The following is a 20211-nucleotide window of genomic DNA, read 5'->3' on the forward strand; positions in this document are numbered from 1 at the left end:
ATATTCGTGTTCGGCACACCAAAATACTACAGATTAGGGCCTTTTCAAGTCAGTAATGATTTCACTGTTGACCAGTGTATTTTATGAAAGAGATATTATAGAACTTAGATATTTATTCTGATTTTGAAATATATACATTAATAAAAATACGTAGATGATAAAACCATATGGTTGACATTTAAATTGCATCATCATAATGGCTTTCTATTGTCTTTGTCTTTTATCTGTATTGTTTTCTGATAGTTCCATGGTTTCTATTTGTTCATTAATAAAACATTTTTTGTTTCTTTAATTTATCTGCACTGCTTAGCCGCTACCTGTCGTTGTTGTTGTAAACTTTATTTTTATTTTTCTGTTATCACCCTTTTCGCACAAGCAGTCATCTATATCTAGTGGTCGATGATCATTCTACAATATCATTAGACCGTCTGGTAATCCCCACGCCATACAACGATATTGGCATGATTAGTTTGTATAAGTCTATTAGCGGTAGATGATAGTATATGTAAATTTATGTCGATGCATAATTCAAAAACCTCGCACTTTGACGAAAATATTGGATGAAGAAGTCTGTCACCATAGTAAGAAGCATTATTTATATACTGACAACGGGCATTGTGTTGTATATTTAGACACAGCGAGCAGACTTGTTGAAAACGGACATCATTCGGACATGTACGCGATGCCAAAAGATAAACCCTAGTATCTTCTCCCATCCAGCTTTGCATTTCGAGCATCCCGAACAGGCAGGCGTTGCTAACATGCAGAATTTGCTCCGACGATTAAACATTCCTATAAAAAGGGTCCGAAGAGTTCTTTAAACATTAGATGAACCACATCTAGAATAAAGACAAGATAACAGAGGCAGAAAAGAAGACCAGTAACGCCACAAAAAACGTATTTAAAAAAAGAAGAAAATAACAATTATGCACTCTTAAAATAAGGAGAAAAGGAAAAAGTTAATCTGACGCCATTTATCTTGACATCCCATCTTGTAAACCACAAAGTAGGTCAAATACTTTAGAAATACAGGCCCATTGTGGAGTTGTGTGACACAGTAAAGTTAATCGTCCCGAACAAACTAGCAGTACCTACACGAGACAGAAAAACCTCAAAGACATCATCGTCTTGGGAAGGTTAATGTCAATTACAAGCCAAGAAAGACCATAATGGCACATAGGGGCTCTCTGGTGAAACAAGGTTCACACAGAATTAAACATGCCAAAAATTAGAGAGAAACACATTTTCTAATACAATGAGGAGCGAAAACTTGCACATTCTTTTATTTCATCAAGAGTAAGTATTATATTTCGTCATACAGTTTATGCGAGAAACTGAAAAAGGGCATAGAAGGAGCAGTATTCACATCTCTAACTAGATGGAAAAGACGTTGGACAGAAGTCAAATAGAAGAAAACTTCTCGTCCCTGCCAATACTTTCGGTGTCATTATGCTAAATGCAATTTCCTAAAGCCGCAACGGGTGTTCCGAAACCAATAAATGGAAGGAATCATTCATTATACGCCGCCTAGAGGCACCAAAACCCAAGAGGCTAAAAACAAGAATACTCCAAACCGGTACCCACAAGCAAATAAAATAAAACTGAAGAAAATACATCAATATCTGTTTATGTTTATCATTTTGTGCTGAATTCTTAATTTTTGAGAGGTTTGACTTTGCCTCTTTCGAGCTCGACCTTTAGTTGGCACTACATGGCCAGTTTTGCGATGATAACACTAGTAAATACCTACATGAATACAAAACAGGCTTACATAGGTCATTATTTGTTCACTTACCACTAATTAGTACCCTTTTGTGGTTCTTATTGTTATTAGTACTGTTGTTCGGGAATATTGTTAATAAAGAGATGTTGAATTATCTGGGATATAATCTATGGCTACATCACATAACATTGAGATGTCCAAAACCAACTAGTTGGCCGTTTGTGATAGGCGTTCAAACCACACTATTCAAATAACAATTCTGTCAGAAACCTATGTATATAATGTTTCGACTGGATGATTAAAATATGCACCGTTTTTGTTTGGAATTCTTTTACCTCCGCGGTTGCGAAACAAAAACATATGAATTATTTCAATTATAGCAAAGATAAAGTGATAGTAACCAGGCAATGCACGATACTACTGTTACTCAGGGAATCCCTCATACATGCATTCTATATCCATTAGCGGTATTCCGTGACTGGAGAGGTCATATGATGCGGGTCATTTAGTAGATGAGGTGAATCAGTAGATAGCGTGCTGGACTAACAGTCAGTGAGAAACGAATTGATATCCTGTCTAGACCAAGTCGAGTAGGCTCCTGTTGTGTCTATGAACAATGTGCTTTATTCCCATTGACTTATTAGTAAATAGACTTTCATGTGTTGATATGCCGTTAAAAAATAAACAAATAAAAATGACAACTAACTAATTAATCAGACAGGACATTAAGTTCAGAGGATGAAAATAGATCGATCTTGCAACTACATAACACCTGTATATATCACCCCTCCTGTGACTGACAATAAAAGCCATACAGAACGAAAGATAACATTTGTTTAATAATTTTTTCTCTCGCTTTTTGAGATAGAAACCAAAATGGCACGTGCAGGTGATTTCAGACGATGTTTAGTTTTAACTGTTGTTTTAAAAATTTCAACCATTAAGTTGATGTGAACAAAAGTATGCAATTAATCTGGTGACAATCGTCGAGTTATAACATCAGCAGTTAGCTTCAGTTGAATAACTATACACAGTCTTTCTGGTGACAAAATGTCCGAGCAATCATTTAGTTGTCTAAATGACCGCTAAATATATCGGCTCTGCAAATGTTTAACCCAACCAACGCTTTATACAATGGGTTTTATATGAGATATATGCAAGTTTTGTGAGTTAATATACGTTTGGGCCGTAGAAAATATACGGCTCTTTCCAAGTACGCGGAGTCACATTAAGTCTTATAAAATATTTCAAGAACTATTTCAAGAAAACTTGAAAAGCAGTTGCTATAATGATCTGAGAAATAATTGACTGATAATACATTTATAGTTTTCATTCTTTATTTCCTAATCATTATCGTTAATATTTATTAAAAGATTCTGCCTGATTCATTCAGGTTGTCACTCAACAAAATGATTAGTGTCATAGTCAAAATGCTTAAAACGCCAAGAAAATATCTCCTGTATTTGAACTGATTTATGAAAATACCATATCAGTAAAACCCCAGCACTCAACACTACCTCAAAAATACATTTACGCGGGTTAAATAAAAATGGGCATACTTTTTTCTCATTTATGTTCGTTTTACATTATATTAGTTCTGAAATTCCAGAAAGGATAAGATGCTAAGCAAGTTTGATGCAAGGTGAGATTTTGAAGTTTAAAGTCGCAACGTATATAACAAGTTCAGCCGCAATTCGTCACCATTGACAGGATGCATGTCAAAAACATGCTTAAACGATAACGGTGTGTAAAAGTTTATCTAGTTATCTAAATAATCAGCTTGCCAAAAATGTTTCAATTTCGAAACGTCCGTCATACTGAGCTCTATGATATACGATGGTCACATGGTCCGTTACCTTTCAGCTGACTCGTGCACACCTCGATTGGGAGGATAATATAGTTGTGTGTAATGAAATACTGATAAAACATTGTTTGAAATTCGACTTTCAGAATGAATTTTCCAGTGCTGCCCATTAGCATTATATTTACATATAGCATAAAACCGGTTTTATGGTGCTGAACTCAGGTCATTGGTAACTCCTGATACTAAAGTAAAGCGGTCAAAATTCAAGACATTTCGTAACAAAGAAAGATTAACAAAATCAAAAAATAGAAATACAATTATGTTATATCAAGTGAACTGGCAGCCGAGTGTATCATCATCTCAGTTTTTTCTTAGGTGCAACAAGCCATCACTTCTTGCATCATCGAATACTTTTCCATAGTTTAATTATCTCATAAAAAATTTCATACCAAAATGTTGTTAGTCCTTCTATTTTCCAGCCACTGAAATAGTGAATCTGCCTCTGGTTTCCGTGAAAGGAACATATTTTCTTGAGCTACGAAAACAACGTATACCTTTTGCAAATCCTGATAAAGTCTACCTATGAAAAACTGCCTTAATTATCCACCCTTCTTTGAATTGAATTATATTATATAGTGAGGCGTTGAAGAGATGATGACCCCTTAGGATTTCTTTACACAGTTCTGTTTTCCAAAGCTAAATTGAGATAGCCTGGGTCATGTTTAAAATCCATGGAACCAAATTTGTTTGAGATCAAAATTGTGCTGAGACATCAATGGTTCGTTTTCGACCAGTGAAAGTAAATTACGAGAACGCATGTGTGTGTGATTGGAGGGTGAGACAAAAAAATTTGACAACGGATCGATCATAACACGTTTTCATCGCTAGTGTTGAACTCCCACCAAAATGTAGAAAGTTTCTGCTTCATTAATGTCTCAAAGAATGGAGTTCAAACTAGCATAATGTTAAATTCTTAATACTTTCCTTTGTGTATAGGCGCCAAATGTCACTGACGTGAAAGTACGTTTAAAACTGATGATCGATATTTTTGTTTTTTTCTTTAATCTGTTCAAACCGTGTCCTGACTATACGTGTATGACTTTGTTGTCGGAGTATTAATTATCGACTGAATTCTTTATATTTAATGGAGTTCCCGTTTTCTGCATTAATTGCAATTTTTATAACGAGGTTAGCTATATTGGCATGGTTAATATACGTTTCAGAAATAAATGTTTCGTCCATCGAGTGGCCTGAGAAAGTTTTGATGAATGTGGTTTTTAACATTCTATATAACGATACGTATGTTTGCTATGTAAAGTTTTGCTCTGTCTCGTTGGGAAATACCAGATTCTTAGTCAGTCTCTGACATGTAATACAAAATACATGTTGTGTTTTAAAGAGCTTTTCCTGAGGATGTAGTTTCATTAAAGACAGTCATTTCAGGATACTTTCATTTTGCCTCAACTTGTGAGTGAGATATTGCTTTGTACTAGGTCAGGTTGGCAACAAGACCTTTGGATTCTTCATTACACTGTGCGCGCGTACTTTGGTTCCATATTACTGACTTGAACTTCCTTCCGTTATCTCTTTGCAGTAAACTTTACCGTTAATCACAATGTATTCAGGGTTGACGTGACTGTTATTTTTTAGTGCGAACTGCTGTCGGAAACTACTTCTTAGTGACGTCATCATTGTGCTATTGTATCGAAAACGTTGAAGTTCTATATCATTTGACGACTTTATTGCACCACACGTAAAACAATGCATAACGCTCAGGAACCCGTTTCTGAACTTGGCATTCATCCAACAATATATGATGGGGTTATACATACTGTTGCTCATGGCCAACCAATGAAATACCATCCACATTATGTTCATCCCTTCGGCGTTATAAAACGAGTTGTCTATGTCACCGGCGATGTTGATGATGTGAAGTGGCAACCAACAAATAGCGTAGATTATTACTACCGTAATCATCATCTTGATTATCTGTAATCAGAGAAATAGTGAATAAAAGAGGACAACATTTAACCTTAGCCTGTGTTAACTATAAATATAATGAAATAATAATAGGTAAACACATAATAATACGTTCATCACAGATGTCTGCAATGGGGAGAACATTCTTTCGTATTTAGGTGACTATAATCGTGCTTACCGGTGTAGAGCATCGATGGGTTATATAAGTAATATTCATCGCTTAATTATCGTCTTTGATCACACTATTTTCTACTCCAATCATAGTGAAAACAAGTTGGCAAAAGTGACTGATTTCAATTATTTAAGAGGTCTTTCAGAATTAGCAAGATCAATGTCAACTGCAACATACTAACATACTAACGCGTGGATCGATTTGAGTTATTGTGCTGCAAACAGGACGTTCTGCAGATGTTGACCAGGTTACATGACATAAATTAATATAACGGTTTCGAGTTGAAAAGACATGGTTGTAATAATTGTTTCTTAAACTTAGCTTCTCGTTATAATTTATAAAAGGAAAATCAATTGTTCATCAAACTTAAATTGTATACTATATAACTACTTTCTGTGTGTCTAGTTTAAGCTTAGAGATAAAAGTAAACATCACTTTTTAACCTGTTCACATTTGTATCGTAGTGCAAGCTGTATTCAGTACACAATTGTTGACGCTGTATATCAATTGTTCGAAGGTCCTCATACTACGATTAAATATCCTTTAACGTGTACACTGAATGGACCTAACAGTATGACCATCCTTAATGTTCAATCAGCGTTTACACTTAATAGACCTAATTGTTACGATCTACCTTGATGTTCCATTAGCTTTTGCATTGAATAAACCTAATTTCTACGACTTTCCTTAATGTATAGTTAGTGTTTGTACTGAATAGACCTAACTTTTATATTCTACATTAATTCTCTATTTGGCGTTTACATTGAATTGACCTAAAATTTTTTTATCTGCCTTAATGTTAAATTATCATTTTGCTCTTTTAAAGGCTGCGTCAGTACTTACAATCTGCCATTGTGACTTCAATCCTCAGTTTTTGCTTATTGAAAAAAAATGTTCACGCTTAAGATGGGAATTGTGCAACAGACACTAAGCTTTGCTATTGCCATTGATGCGCCGATTGATTTGATGGATTCTATTAATCCTGCACAATACTACTAAAACCGCGAATATTTTTCTGCTGTCAGCAGGGCCAATGAAATTTGATTATTCCACAAATTAACAGTTGCTAGACTTGTAAGACATTATCACAGCGATTAAAGTGTCTTTTGCTAGGACTGTGTAGGCAAACGAATATTACATAGCGTTTAGTCATCATGACCGCGTAACAGGAATACTTAGCGAAATGTCTGCGGTTCGAAACCCGGTTGAGGTGTAAGGCCGTATACATAAATGTGATCGACAGTTACGTAATTCTGACTAAAAATCGGAATTGATCTAGTTCCAGGGCATATTTGTGTGTGATAATTCACGTGACTGTCTGTATATAATGAAAACCAAGTAAAAAATTATCCATTCCTATTTTACTATCACTCTTTTTAAAATCACTTTTAGTTGAATTCAGTAATTTTTTTCAGAGGAATTATTAATTCAAATTATTAATTGGAATTATAAAGTGCTCATTGACATTTTGGTCTAAAACAATATTTTGGGATTACTGTAAATCCATTCAAACATATTCTGGATTATATCATTGTGATACATCAAGACTGTAAGTTGTTAAGCATATTCCAGACTATTGGTACAACAGAACAATGAAGAACTGGAATTCGTACTAAACACTACACTTTTAGACTTGTACTAGAACTGTTATGATTGTTTCGGATTTAACTAGCGAAACTCTTAGTTCCTTAAAATTTCACTTTATACTCTAGCGAAATAAATGATTTATTGAATTTTATTAAACCTGTTGGTTCTGATTTTTCTGTTACGTAATTGATGACCATAGTGTTGTAACTGACTATAAGCCTTTTTAAAAGTATGTCCTAGACTACTCACAAGAAGAGAGTAGTGTTGCATCTGCAAATTGTGTTGACAATATTTTTGTTTCACTCGACATCTGTCTGCTAGTCACATGTATAATTTATTAGACAGAGTCAAAACATGTGGCAATATAAATTGGATATTTGTGTTCTTTTTTGATTTCAGACTTTTTTCGGTTTCAAGTTAGTGTGTTGCTAGGTTAAATTGTAATTTAAAGAAAATGAATTGAATGATCAGTTCTCAACTTCTCCAATATCTATGGAGGCCTGACAGACCTTCTGCAAACTCATGCTGGCAATTGTAACTGCAGATGCAAAAGTTCTATAGTTATCAGACAATAACGTGCCAAAGTCAAGTCAAGATGATCTTTTCTTTTTGTAAGGTAACACTGTCATCGTATTCTTTGTCAATTTGTTCACCTTCCTTTATTTTGAAAGAAATTTGAAAAATTAACTTAATATAAATTTAAATTAGATTAAAGTGTAATTACAAATCATCGTGCCGTAGGTTACTTGTGCAAAGCAATATCATCCCAATGCCATTTTAAGTAGTGAAACAAAATTTGATAATTTTAATCCGGTAAAAACAACCAGTTTGTTCATGTTCAGAATGTCAATAGTTTAAATATATAACCCTTATTTGTCTGAGCAAAGATAATAAAAACTTTGTGAAATGAAATGAATCAAAAGGTGAAGAGAAGGAAGCAGAGAACATATAGCTTAACAGAGCAAAGAAAGTAAGTATACTTTCAAATTCTTTCACAATATAAAAATTTGAATTTTGCAAGCAATGAAGAAAAGCTTAAAACCAGACAGGAATTAAAAAATATTCTAGCTCTACCGAAAGTGGTTAAATTTTGCAAAAGCTAAAATCTGTTAGCAAAGATAATTCACAAATAAACATCGGTCTCCTTTTGCGTTTCTGACACAGGTCAAGAAACAAACTGCGTTCAGTAGTTTAACACTAGATACAAGATAGGTATCGGAAACAAATAAAAAGGATGCTTTCCTGGAAGGAGAGATTGCAAATACAATGCTGAATCTTTAAAGATAGGCAATTTTGAAAACAATTTCTTAGAATGTTTTTTCTTTCTCGATTTTGTTGTATGACAAGAAACTGCTCATGAATAACAACAAATGAAAATCCATTGTTGCTAAAGGAACAAATTTATCAACATTACATATTTTCTTTATTGAACATTTCCACCGATTTTCGTCTTTGTTATGAAAGCCTCCTGAAATCTGTGTGTTTAAATCTCATCAAAGTTGCACTCAGTGCAGAATGGGGGCAATAAACTGTTGATAGCAAAATGTTTGTTGATCAGTGATATCACATGTAAATTAGAAACCTTTACAGCAATTTGGAAACGGTAGCATCTCTAGCATTGCTAAAGGTTTCATACGTTTGTTAATGCTTTATTTTCATTTGTCTTTTTAACTTTGTTGCATCGGAACTTTTACTCGTTTACACTTTGCATGTTCCTTTCTCAAAACTATGCTGTATTTCTATTTGCATGGAAGGCATACGTGCGGAGCACAAGTGTGGAAAGTAAGATGGTTCAATTAGTTAGATATCTAGTACATTTGGAGGAAATGTGTATAAGACAGTATGGAAAACAATCAATCTGATTTTACGTTTGATACAATTAAAATTAGGCGCAAAGATAAAATAACTCCTTGAAGAAAACTAATGATGTAGCCACTTAAAGAACTGTTGATCCCTCTTTAGCTAATCTTACGAAAAGTTTAAAATGTGGTGGAGGAACACTTAACATTAGAGAAATGTACATTATGTACTTTGTTTGAATGACATATTATTTGTAGCTTTTTACAACCATGAAACTAATCATTATTTTATTTTCCGGACTTTGCCATCCGTTATATTAGTCTTCGCCATATTTGAACTCTGTCATCTTGCTTATTATATAGATAAAACATATTTTCGTAAGATATGTGCTATATACCCTCTCCCTTTAAAACTTGTGTATGTGTGCGCCTGCGTGTGCGTGTGTGTTTACATGTAACATATCGTAGCAAATAACACAATATTTTGTACAAATACCCTAATTTATCGAAGTTCTGAAGAAGAAGAAAACAATATTGCGTTATCCCTGTCCTGCACAATAAATTATGGCCGATCAAGATTTCCTCCAGGTATCGTACCATATGATTTCTCAATAGCGTCTAATTTTCATAAGAACAGTTAAATTAATGTTATTTTCTGTTTTGTACTATGAGACTGCCAATGACTATACATTCATTTTGCAGTAATTTTATCCGAATGATCCTAAAAAAGACCATTTTATATGTTTACATTTCTTTGTTGAAGTCATCACATACCATTCGTTCGTTTCTATAGCCATATCCGGTTCTCTGATTCAGCTAATAAATATATGTTGAAGCAGAATTAATGCTTGCTGAGTCAATAATCAATTGGAAACATGCTCACAGTCTGATTTAAAACAGATCCATTCCATTAGGATTACTTAACCTCTCTTTTTGGCAGAAGCATTAGTTACGCAGCTATTATAGTAAAACTTCAGAAATATTCTACATCAAGCATGCACGTGGTCTATATCGGGCAAGTAAGAAATTTCTTATTCGTGTACACTGATACACAAATAGCTCGTCATCCTTATGTTTATTATAAAGAAAGCAGTGGTAGTGCAGGAGAGAACAATGTGAATTACCTTTCTTTTAGACTTTGCCATTCTTTGATCCCTTGTGCTAACAGCTTCCCCTGGAGTCTTTTTAATCCACAAAACAATGCTTATGCGACCGTATGTAAATATAAGAACCAGCAATGGAATAAAATATTGTAAGAGTAGAAGAATTGAATTATAAATAGATTTCGCTGTGGTATTTTCCCACATTTCCTCACAAAATTCGGGGGCACTAGATACATTTACATAACGATGAACTCTTGATGTTATAGCTGTCGGAAGAGGGATCAAAACTGACAGCATCCAAATTAAAATAATGACTATGCACGCTTGTTGCTTTGTCATTTTGGGTCTTAAGGGATAGACGATGGCGAAGTATCTATCCAGACTAATTGCAACGAGAGTAAATGAGCTCATAAAAACAGTAACCACTTGAAGAAATGTAACTACCGGACATAGAATGGCGCCAAAAGGCCAAGAATTAATGATTAAATTTGCAACAAATGTAAAAGGAATGCACAGAACCGCCATTAGAAGATCGCTCATAGCCAGACTAACGATGAAGAAGTTCATAACAGTGCGCATGCGCCTGGCGCGAAAAACGATGAAGCAGACGATACTGTTTCCGCCCACAGAGAAGATGATGATTACGCTGTACATGGTTATAATTATGGCTTTCTGGTAAGCAGGTATCACAAGTGGGGTGTATGAAGTTTCCTCACTAAAACTAGAATTGTTATAATCCATTGTCGAAAACACTTCGAACTGAATATTAGACATATAATAGTGACGCTGGTGATTAAAACAATGCAACAAAATTTAGTTTAACCTGTCAGAAGGATATGGAGCAGCTCCCGTCCAAATTTCAATCAACCAAATCGCCCATGCCATTCATTATTCCACAAAACTCACTCAAATACAGCAAGTTTTGTTGCAAATTGCTGTATATAAAAACTTCTGTGTATTATTGCTGTACACTCGATATATATAGCTTATATTTTAGAGTAATCAAGTAGATTTTCCAGAAACAAACGGAATCTGTCCACTAAGTTTTTTAAGCAGAACATCTTCGGAGTGCCATAACATAAAGCGATTAACACTCAGATGAAGGACGTTTTCTTTTATAGCAAAGGTTTTCCGATCTATGACATTCGTGGGTCTTGGTCCATGACAATAAAATATGTAGTTAGAAGAATTTCACCTGTGATGTTACACTGAATTGTTTTCCTGTTACAATATCATGCTTGCGTGTTGTCTCTTCAAACATCATATCCGCCCTTCTCGGTTAATCTTTCAGTCGTATGCCTTGTTCTTGGGCGATTTTTGTCTGCAATAAAAAGGGCGAGTGTAGGTTACTATGTTAGATTTGCTACTTTTACATCTTATTTTGATTGAAAAATATAACGTTATATTGATATTATTTTCTTTATAAAGAATAAATATAGATACTGGGAGATTTCTGTTTCGAAAAGTAAACTTGTTTGATAGAACTAGAAATTTGCTACTATTATACCAATGGTCCCATTTTGCAACGCAACTACATACAACTTTACGCAGAATATAGCCTGCATATCATTCTATAAATCGATGAACGCACAATAATTCTGAACAAAAGCTAAGAAAGTATTATAAAACACCGAAAACACTGTGTAAATATTACAGTTTTCCATGTTTGCTTTCACGTGTCTGTCGATTATTCTTCATGTATAAGAAAGTCCGTAGAACAGCATACTGTTCTGACACGTGTGTGTGTGTGTGTGTGTGTGTGTGTGTTTTAAAACTGCGCTAGGATTCTTCATATTTTTCACTGCTTTCATCTTTGCTTCTAACTATTATCAGAAACATTTGACGGGAACCGTATAAATTTTTATCATGACAATACGTATCTTGATCCGAGGTACCAGTTCGAATGTCTCAACTGTCGAAACAGTCCTTGAGCTGGGACTGCAGATCAACATTCAGTGGTGATGATATATCCGTATATCAAAGCTATGAAATATTTGGACAAACTTATATTTAAAAATAAAACTAACTTTAAAATCACTTAATCATTGCAGCACGAGCGTCATTGGTTGAAATATAATGAGTTGTCAAGTCAATTCTAGAACCATAACGTAGATTTTACGGCAATGATGAATATTGTACATCGATATAAACTAAATACTTATTTATTTGCATTATCGTATACACTACACTAAACCTAAATTATTTTGAGCTTCGCGTAATTTAACTCTTTGTTCTACATATTCTGCTGGTTTAATTAGATGTGCATAATTATCAGACGGAAAATACATAATTTAGAGTAAGATGGTTTATGAAACTCGCTGCAAATTTTTATTCGGCTAGCCAAAAGTGTGATGGCTATAAAATGCATTTGATGGCTTCGGTTTTCCCGGCAAGAGGAGGACAGGGATATGTAACTATATTTAATGATATAAAGGAAATAGCTTGTTATTTAAGGTAGATTACTTAGCCACTACGGTTAAACATATTTATTTAATATCAACACTTTCTGAACAGGTCTACAGAATCCCCAAAACATGTTAAAGAATGACAGTTCATCTAACACCTTGAGACTGAACCTCCTGTTGCATGCATACAATATTTCAAGAATCATGTTTATTTTCTACTCGCAGAAAATGGAAAATCTAGACAAGAATTGAACCTTTTCAAATTGTTCTTGGCAAACTAATCTTTGTTTTAAAAATACGAAGCTGCGTCCTTTTGTCGCCACTGTAGAGCTTTATAACATGTCCTGCTAAGGACCATCTTTCATTGCGCGACCCAAGGGCTGTAACCTAACAGCCATTGACTAAATTATGTATTCTCCTCTTACGAATACATGGACACAGTTTGATGAAACATATTAAAAAATGAAAATAAAAATGGAATTTTTGTATATTTGGCCAATGATTACCTCCCTTGGACCTTGCGATAGCAGTCCAAGAATCATACGAATCTCGCAAATTATACTATTGACGTTACTTATATAATAACGTTGGCGAATTTCCAACCAGTGGATTAGAAGATGTAGTTACCTTCAGACGGACGGAAATACAAGGGTATTTTAATATACGCTCCTTAAAGTAATGGATAAATACATATTACAATCGAATAATTGTAATAACTACGGTCAGAGTACTAATTTTCTAATTCGTCACCGATGTTATTTTTTTCTTCTTTTTAAGTATATGGCTGTCGTAGATACAGCACATCACATATTATAAACATGGCTGTCTTTTATATAGCACATCACAGATTATAAACATGGATGTCTTAGATATAGCTAACATTAAACATGGCTGTTTTAGATATAGCACATCACAGATTATAAACATGGCTGGTTTAGATATAGCACACCACAGATTATAAACATGACTGTCTTAGATATAGCACATCACAGATTAAAAACATGGCTAGTTTAGATATAGCACATCACTGGTTATAAACATGGCTATCTTAGATATAGCACAACACATGTTATAATCATGGCTGTCTTAGATATAGCGCATCACAGATTATAAATGTATCTGTCTTAGATATAGCACAACACAGATTACAAACATGGCTGTCTTATATTAGCTAACATTAAACATGACTGTTTTAGGTATAGTACATCACAGATTACACTGGTCAACAGTGAAATCATTACTGACTTGAAAAGGCCCTAATCTGTAGTATTTTGGTGTGCCGAACACGAATATAACCGTGAAAAATTTGTATTGGCTCTCGTTTTGAAGATATTCGTATACCTCATTTTCTATGTTTCACTGTGTAAATTTCTCCAGTAGGACTGCAGCAACATCCGGAATAATGATGTAACATTGCATAATACCATCATGCTCACATCATCCACAGTTGATTGCATCATTTTCTGATGCAATGCAATACTAATGCCATGCGGCTGCTGAAGTAAGTTGACGTCAGCAGTGTACTATACATGTGTAGGCCTATTATACTAATGCCAGGCGGCTGCTGAAGCTGACGTAAGCAGTGTACTATATAAAGCCCAATCAGATAGGTTCAGCATTTAAAATATTTTAGACGTTGTGCGAGACAGTTCAAGCTACTGTTACATAAAACTTATTATTTTATCCATTTACGTACAATAAAGAACAGTAATGCCTCGAAAGTGTGTTAATACCGCGGACAATTTTTGCTATATTTGTGGGGAAGTGACATTTGCCAACCAGAAGAAAAGTATCAATTCTCAAGTGAAGAAGGCATATCATCTTTACTTCGGATGCAAGGTTGGTGACCAAGACAAGCCTTGGGCTCCGCATATATGCTGTGCTACATGTACGACACAGCTTTCACAGTGGTTGAATTGCAAAAGGTCATCAATGCCGTTTGCAGTCCCAATGGTGTGGAGAGAGCCAAGCAACCACCTAAATGACTGTTACTTCTGCTTGGTTCCTCCTCTTTCCGGCGGAATAACGAAGCGAAAGAAGTCGAGAATAGTCTACCCAAACATTCCATCTGCATTGAGACCAGTTCCACATGGTGAGGGACTTCCTATTCCAGAACCTCCAGCAGAATATTCTCTTGATTCATCTGACGAAGACAAAGGTGAGTCGACCTGTTCTTCTCCTGGTCCATCAGCATGCAGTGATCCAGATTTTCACTGTGGTGCATCATCAACCCCACACAGAATAACACAGGAAGAACTAAATGACCTGATTCGTGATTTGGACTTATCAAAGAACAAGGCAGAATTGCTAGGATCAAGACTCCAACAATGGAATCTTCTAGAAGAAGATGTCACAATTACTGCATATCGAAAGCGCCACCAGCAATTGGAGCCTTTCTTCAGAAAGGAAAGTAATCTGATATTCTGTTCCGATATTGAGGGCCTCATGAATGCTTTAAAAATCACTCATGACCCACAAGAATGGAGACTATTTGTGGACTCTTCGAAACTGAGTCTCAAGGCTGTGCTTTTGCACAATGGAAACATTCTTCCATCTATTCCAGTAGCGTATGCTGTCCACATGAAAGAGACATACGATAACTTAAGGCAGCTACTGAATTCCATTGAGTATAACAAGTACAGCTGGCACCTCTGTGGTAATTTGAAGGTAGTTGCCCTTTTAATGGGACTGCAGCAAGGATATACAAAATACATGTGTTTCTTATGCGAGTGGGATAGCCGAGCAAGGGAAATGCACTACATGAGGAAGGAATGGACTCACAGGCAGAATGTAGCCATTGGAGAGAAGAATATCCAACACCCAGCTCTGGTTGAGGCTCAGAAAATCTTGCTACCACCCCTTCACATCAAACTAGGTTTGATGAAGAACTTCGTGAAAGCCATTGACCGGACTTTGCCAGCATTCCGATACCTGCATGAAAAATTCCCTCGACTCAGCGAAGCAAAGATTAAAGAGGGAGTTTTTGTGGGTCCTCAGATTCGAGAGCTTTTCAAAGATGACTGGTTCAACAACTTGCTGGAAGGTGACGCGAAACAAGCATGGAATGCTTTTCGCCTAGTTTCTACAAACTTCCTCGGAAATGTTAGGGCAGAAAACTATAAGGAACTAGTAGAAGACATGTTGATGAAGTATAAGAAACTTGGCTGCAATATGTCTCTAAAGATTCACTTCCTTCATTCCCATTTGGATTTCTTTCCTAGCAACTGTGGTATTGTTAGTGATGAACACGGCGAACGTTTTCATCAAGATATCGCAACAATGGAACAAAGATACCAGGGAAAATGGTCCACTACAATGCTGGCTGACTACTGCTGGACACTCCTCAGAGATGCTCCCGAACAGCTGTACAAGAGACAGGCGAAGAAATCTAAGATGTAGTCAATGACTTGATTTTTTATAGGTAGGCTATTACAGTTGACCTTTTACTATTGGAATGCATTTCGTTATGTAAACATTAATTTCTTGCAGATTACAAAAGAACTAGAGCCAATTTTGCAATTTGACTGTCATATTCGTGTTCAGCACATAAAAATTGATAAGAATTGACTAATTTTATTTCAGTAACATGACTTTTGTAAAAATTTGTTGTCCAGTGTTATAAACATGACTGTCTTAGATATAGCACATCACATTATAAACATGACTGTTTTAGATATAGCACATCACAGATTATAAACATGGCTGTCTTAGATATAGCTAACATTAAACATGGCTGTCTTAGATATAGCACATCACAGATTATAAACATGGCTGTCTTAGACATTGCACATCACAGATTATAAACATGGCTGTCTTAGATATAGCTAACATTAAACATGGCTGTCTTAGATATAGCACATCACAGATTATAAACATGGCTGTCTTAGACATTGCACATCACAGATTATAAACATGGCTGTCTTAGATATAGCTAACATTAAACATGACTGTCTAGATATAGCTAACATTAAGAAGTATTGTGTACAAAAATGAAAGGCGTTTAAATGTTCTCGTTATTATGCTCGTGTTTTTTTAATAAAGAAAACTAAATGGTGTAAACAGCTAATGGATAATGTTTACCTTATTTTTTATGCTTCTAATCCAGCTTTTATCAAATCAGTTAGGTGAAGCATAAAATGAATTTATGTCGACCTAAGAAGAAAAAAAAGCGATGTTCTTGGAAGTGAAGATAAATTAGAGATTGTGGTATCGTATGCTTTGAAATATACACTATATCCATCTGATTCATGATATACAATTAATTGATGTAATCTAAAATAGATGCTATTTCGTGACTGATTAATTATCATTTTGTGTTCAGCTTTCTGATACAGACCTACGTTGTGCGTGTCCAAGACAAATTTATTTTTATCGTTGATTTTAAACTTAAAAAAAACAGCTCCGGAGATTGAGTTATACTGCGTTTAGACCTGCTTATCTCTAGCATTCGATATTTCGTTTCCTTATCTTAGTAACGTATAATAAAAACAAGTGAACTTTGCAATACACGGAGACGTTCATCTCAGCCTGTCACACTTTTAACGTGCCAGTCTATAGTGTGTTCCCAAAAAGCAGTGTAAACGTTGAAAGCTTTATCTTTAAAAAAAGATAGAAATATTAGTTTCTCAATATCTAATTTTCTAAAGGGGCTCTAAGTCCAGATGAGTATCAAAGAAAGGATATTTACGGTGACATGAGAGCTATATAAGACGTCTTCGTGTGTTAACGTCGATTTCTATGTTGGGGCCCGGTTTATGCCAGGAAAAAATGTAATAGCATAATAAAAGAATATTAGTATCCACTTGTAATGAATATTGATAAATAATAACATAATCCAGATGTCGGTAACCCTATCATCAGTTCTGTGATAAAGGAAAAAGGGATGCAATAGATATTAATCTCCGTACGCAGAAGTGATTATTGAGAGTTTAACATTACCTATCATAAGATGTAACGGCAAATCTTGATTTTGTGTTGTTGTAATCTGTGACAATTGTATCATAGTCAGTCTAATTCATAGAAAACATTCGCCAGAATATATAAAACAGCATTTGAACCCTGGGATACTTCGATTTAATTCAAAGACAACTTTGAAAGGTCTTTACCGGGCCACACTTGTCCAAGACTAAGCGTGTAATGAAAATGAAGAGGGGAATGGAAATTATCATTATAAATTATTACATCTTTTGTAAGACCTGACCTGATGCCATGTTGAACGAATGGCGAGATTCCCAAATCTGATACATAACAAGGCTAATTCAAAATGAATACACATCACTATATCAAATTTGTGAAACAAGAGTAATTGACAGCCAAAAATAGATCTACGAGTCCTGTTTGAGAGCCAAAACAGTCTATATAGGTATCACTTGTGGACACACAAATAGTAAGATAATTTTGTTGGGAAACAGGACTAAATGTTTCGAAATCCTATTCAATTCATGGCGAAAAGGTAAATATTCCATAATTTTACTGAATTGTACCGTTTCAGAAATAGAACTTGTGTAGTTGATGTGCTCTTTGACTTCAATATATTCTTGGGAGTCACAAGATATGGACAGCTTTCAAATTATGGTAACTATTTTACTTACAATTATATTTCAAATAACTATATACTTCGCTCAGATTTGGCCTCAGAAACGATAAGTGTCTTAAGACCAAATTTCAAAGTATGAAATATTTATTTCTGTCCGAATAATTCGCGAACAAATTGCTAAATGTTGTTTGCAAGGAAAAATATTGTTCAGCAAAGACAACTTTACTCCTTCTGATATTTGATTTAATTAATTTTATTACATCAGCATAGTGCATTGTAATATCATAAATCGTCCTTGCAAATGGTCTGGTTAAACGTGACTCTCCCGATTTCGTCAACGACAATTTAGTATGGTCTGGGCAAGACATAACAATCTCATATTTCTGTTTACTTCATCATAGAACTAAATCCAAAACATTTCTCAACAACCAGTTGAAAATTATATTGAGAAAATTAAAGCTATAAAACGTATGCACGAAGTTTTAAATAATGATTAAGGACGTTATTTCTCTAAATGTTATTTATCTATTTATCGTAATGGTGACAGATTAGTAAAAGAGTGACTGCCAGTTTTATACTATTATATATCGTCAATTATCATATTTGTTTGTAAATATGAGATCACGGATTATCTTGCTTATGTGGCAGAATAGTATATTCTTAAGTTTGTAAGATTGATAAAGCAAGAAGAGTATACTGAGAATAATGCGCAAGAAATATCCAGGTAAAATATCGTACAATCCATTATATAACACCGGAAGTAACGTAAGTGTTTCGAGCCGGTTTCCGATTCGTGTCATTTCCAAACAACGTGACACGAACTCACCTGGAATAGTGCCTGTTATCGTTTCCGGTAATATTTTGTTTGCAGCATCAAATACCGCTTGAAAAGATGCTTCATATTATTGTATCACAATGCAACATGATACCGCTTGATAATATTGATGTAAAAGAATGTCCCTGATGGATGCTTAGTATAATTAAAAATATCTGTACCTTAAGAAACATAGATGTAAGGTGACATTGTCATTTACAGACCGGCCAGATAGTACTAATTAGGTACCCGTTAACCGCACGGGCATACATATTTCAGCATTTTCAGTCGTAGCGCTACAATGTCTGCAGTGTTGCAGTTTATAGTGATGTCTAGCTCTGGAGCATTATGTGTCAGCGTGTCCCATCCTGTCACATTATCCTGACACCAGGTGGACCAAGTCCTAAGACTAACCTCTTGATGCTGAGCGCCCAGTGAGGCAGCTGCTAGTACCATTTGCATAAGTCTTAGGTATGACTTGGCATCCGATGCGGACGTTCTGACCACTTAGTCCACCGGAGCAGTAGATTTAATTACATAAAAAGACTTATCAGGCAAAAACGCAGGCTTAATTAGATAGTCTACTCAGACAAACCTTCTGACACAATTAGCTTAACAATTCTTCCAAGTTAATTTGTAGGGCGGTCAAATCTTACATCCTAAATTTGTCGAACAGTGATTTGATGAAAGCGGTATTGAGTATTGAATGATATTGTATATTAATGCTTCTTTTCATTTTTCACCTTTACTATATCAAAACAGTAACATCTCAAGAATGTAATTATTTTTGTAATCGATGGTGAAGCTATTACTTTTGATTCAGAATTGGGTTCTTCAATGTTATATTCAAACCAACTTAGTATTTGATTCTGTAGCTTTAAAAACAAGGACGATTTTGAAAGCCATGGCAATATTTGTAGACCACAACACTGTAAAAGGACTTCCTTAATTTGTATCAGTTAATGTTTTCTTCCCCACTCAGTAATTTTTATAAATTTTTTGAGATCCTCTTCCAACGCTTTATCGTGCATCTTATCTCATACAAGTAATTGATTCGTACTTCCTTCTAATTTATCAATTTTTGTGCGTCAGCCGTCTTTTTTCTCACTCAGATTCTTTTTGCAACGTGCTGCAAGACGCGTATACAATTGTGTTAAGATTCGAATGTTATTTACCGCTAAGAAAGAAGTATATAAACTCTTATCTTGGAAATGCCATAATATGTTGAAATTTATTAAATAACTAAATTCCACAAAATCTGCGAGGTTAGAATTTCTGGGAAATTAAA

At 34.9% G+C, this 20211-nt stretch overlaps 1 protein-coding gene across 1 annotated transcript in view; it reads right to left on the reverse strand.

Moving 5' to 3' along the window:
* Nucleotides 1-3027: 3027 nt before the first annotated feature.
* Nucleotides 3028-20211, reverse strand: part of LOC149805857 (RYamide receptor-like) — a 149342-nt gene continuing 132158 nt past the window's right edge. Inside the window, exons 2-3 of the mRNA XM_089950582.1 lie at nucleotides 10190-11489; nucleotides 3028-5516 (exon numbers count right to left, since the gene is read on the reverse strand). Of these exons, the coding sequence (XP_089806708.1) occupies nucleotides 5085-5516; nucleotides 10190-10942 (1185 nt within the window). The 5' untranslated portion in view covers nucleotides 10943-11489 and the 3' untranslated portion in view covers nucleotides 3028-5084. The remainder of the gene's footprint in view (nucleotides 5517-10189; nucleotides 11490-20211) is intronic.

Source organism: Sinohyriopsis cumingii, chromosome 2 (assembly GCF_028554795.1).
Source record: "Sinohyriopsis cumingii isolate HCF-2022 chromosome 2, ASM2855479v2, whole genome shotgun sequence".
Taxonomy (NCBI): Eukaryota; Metazoa; Mollusca; class Bivalvia; order Unionida; family Unionidae; genus Sinohyriopsis; species Sinohyriopsis cumingii.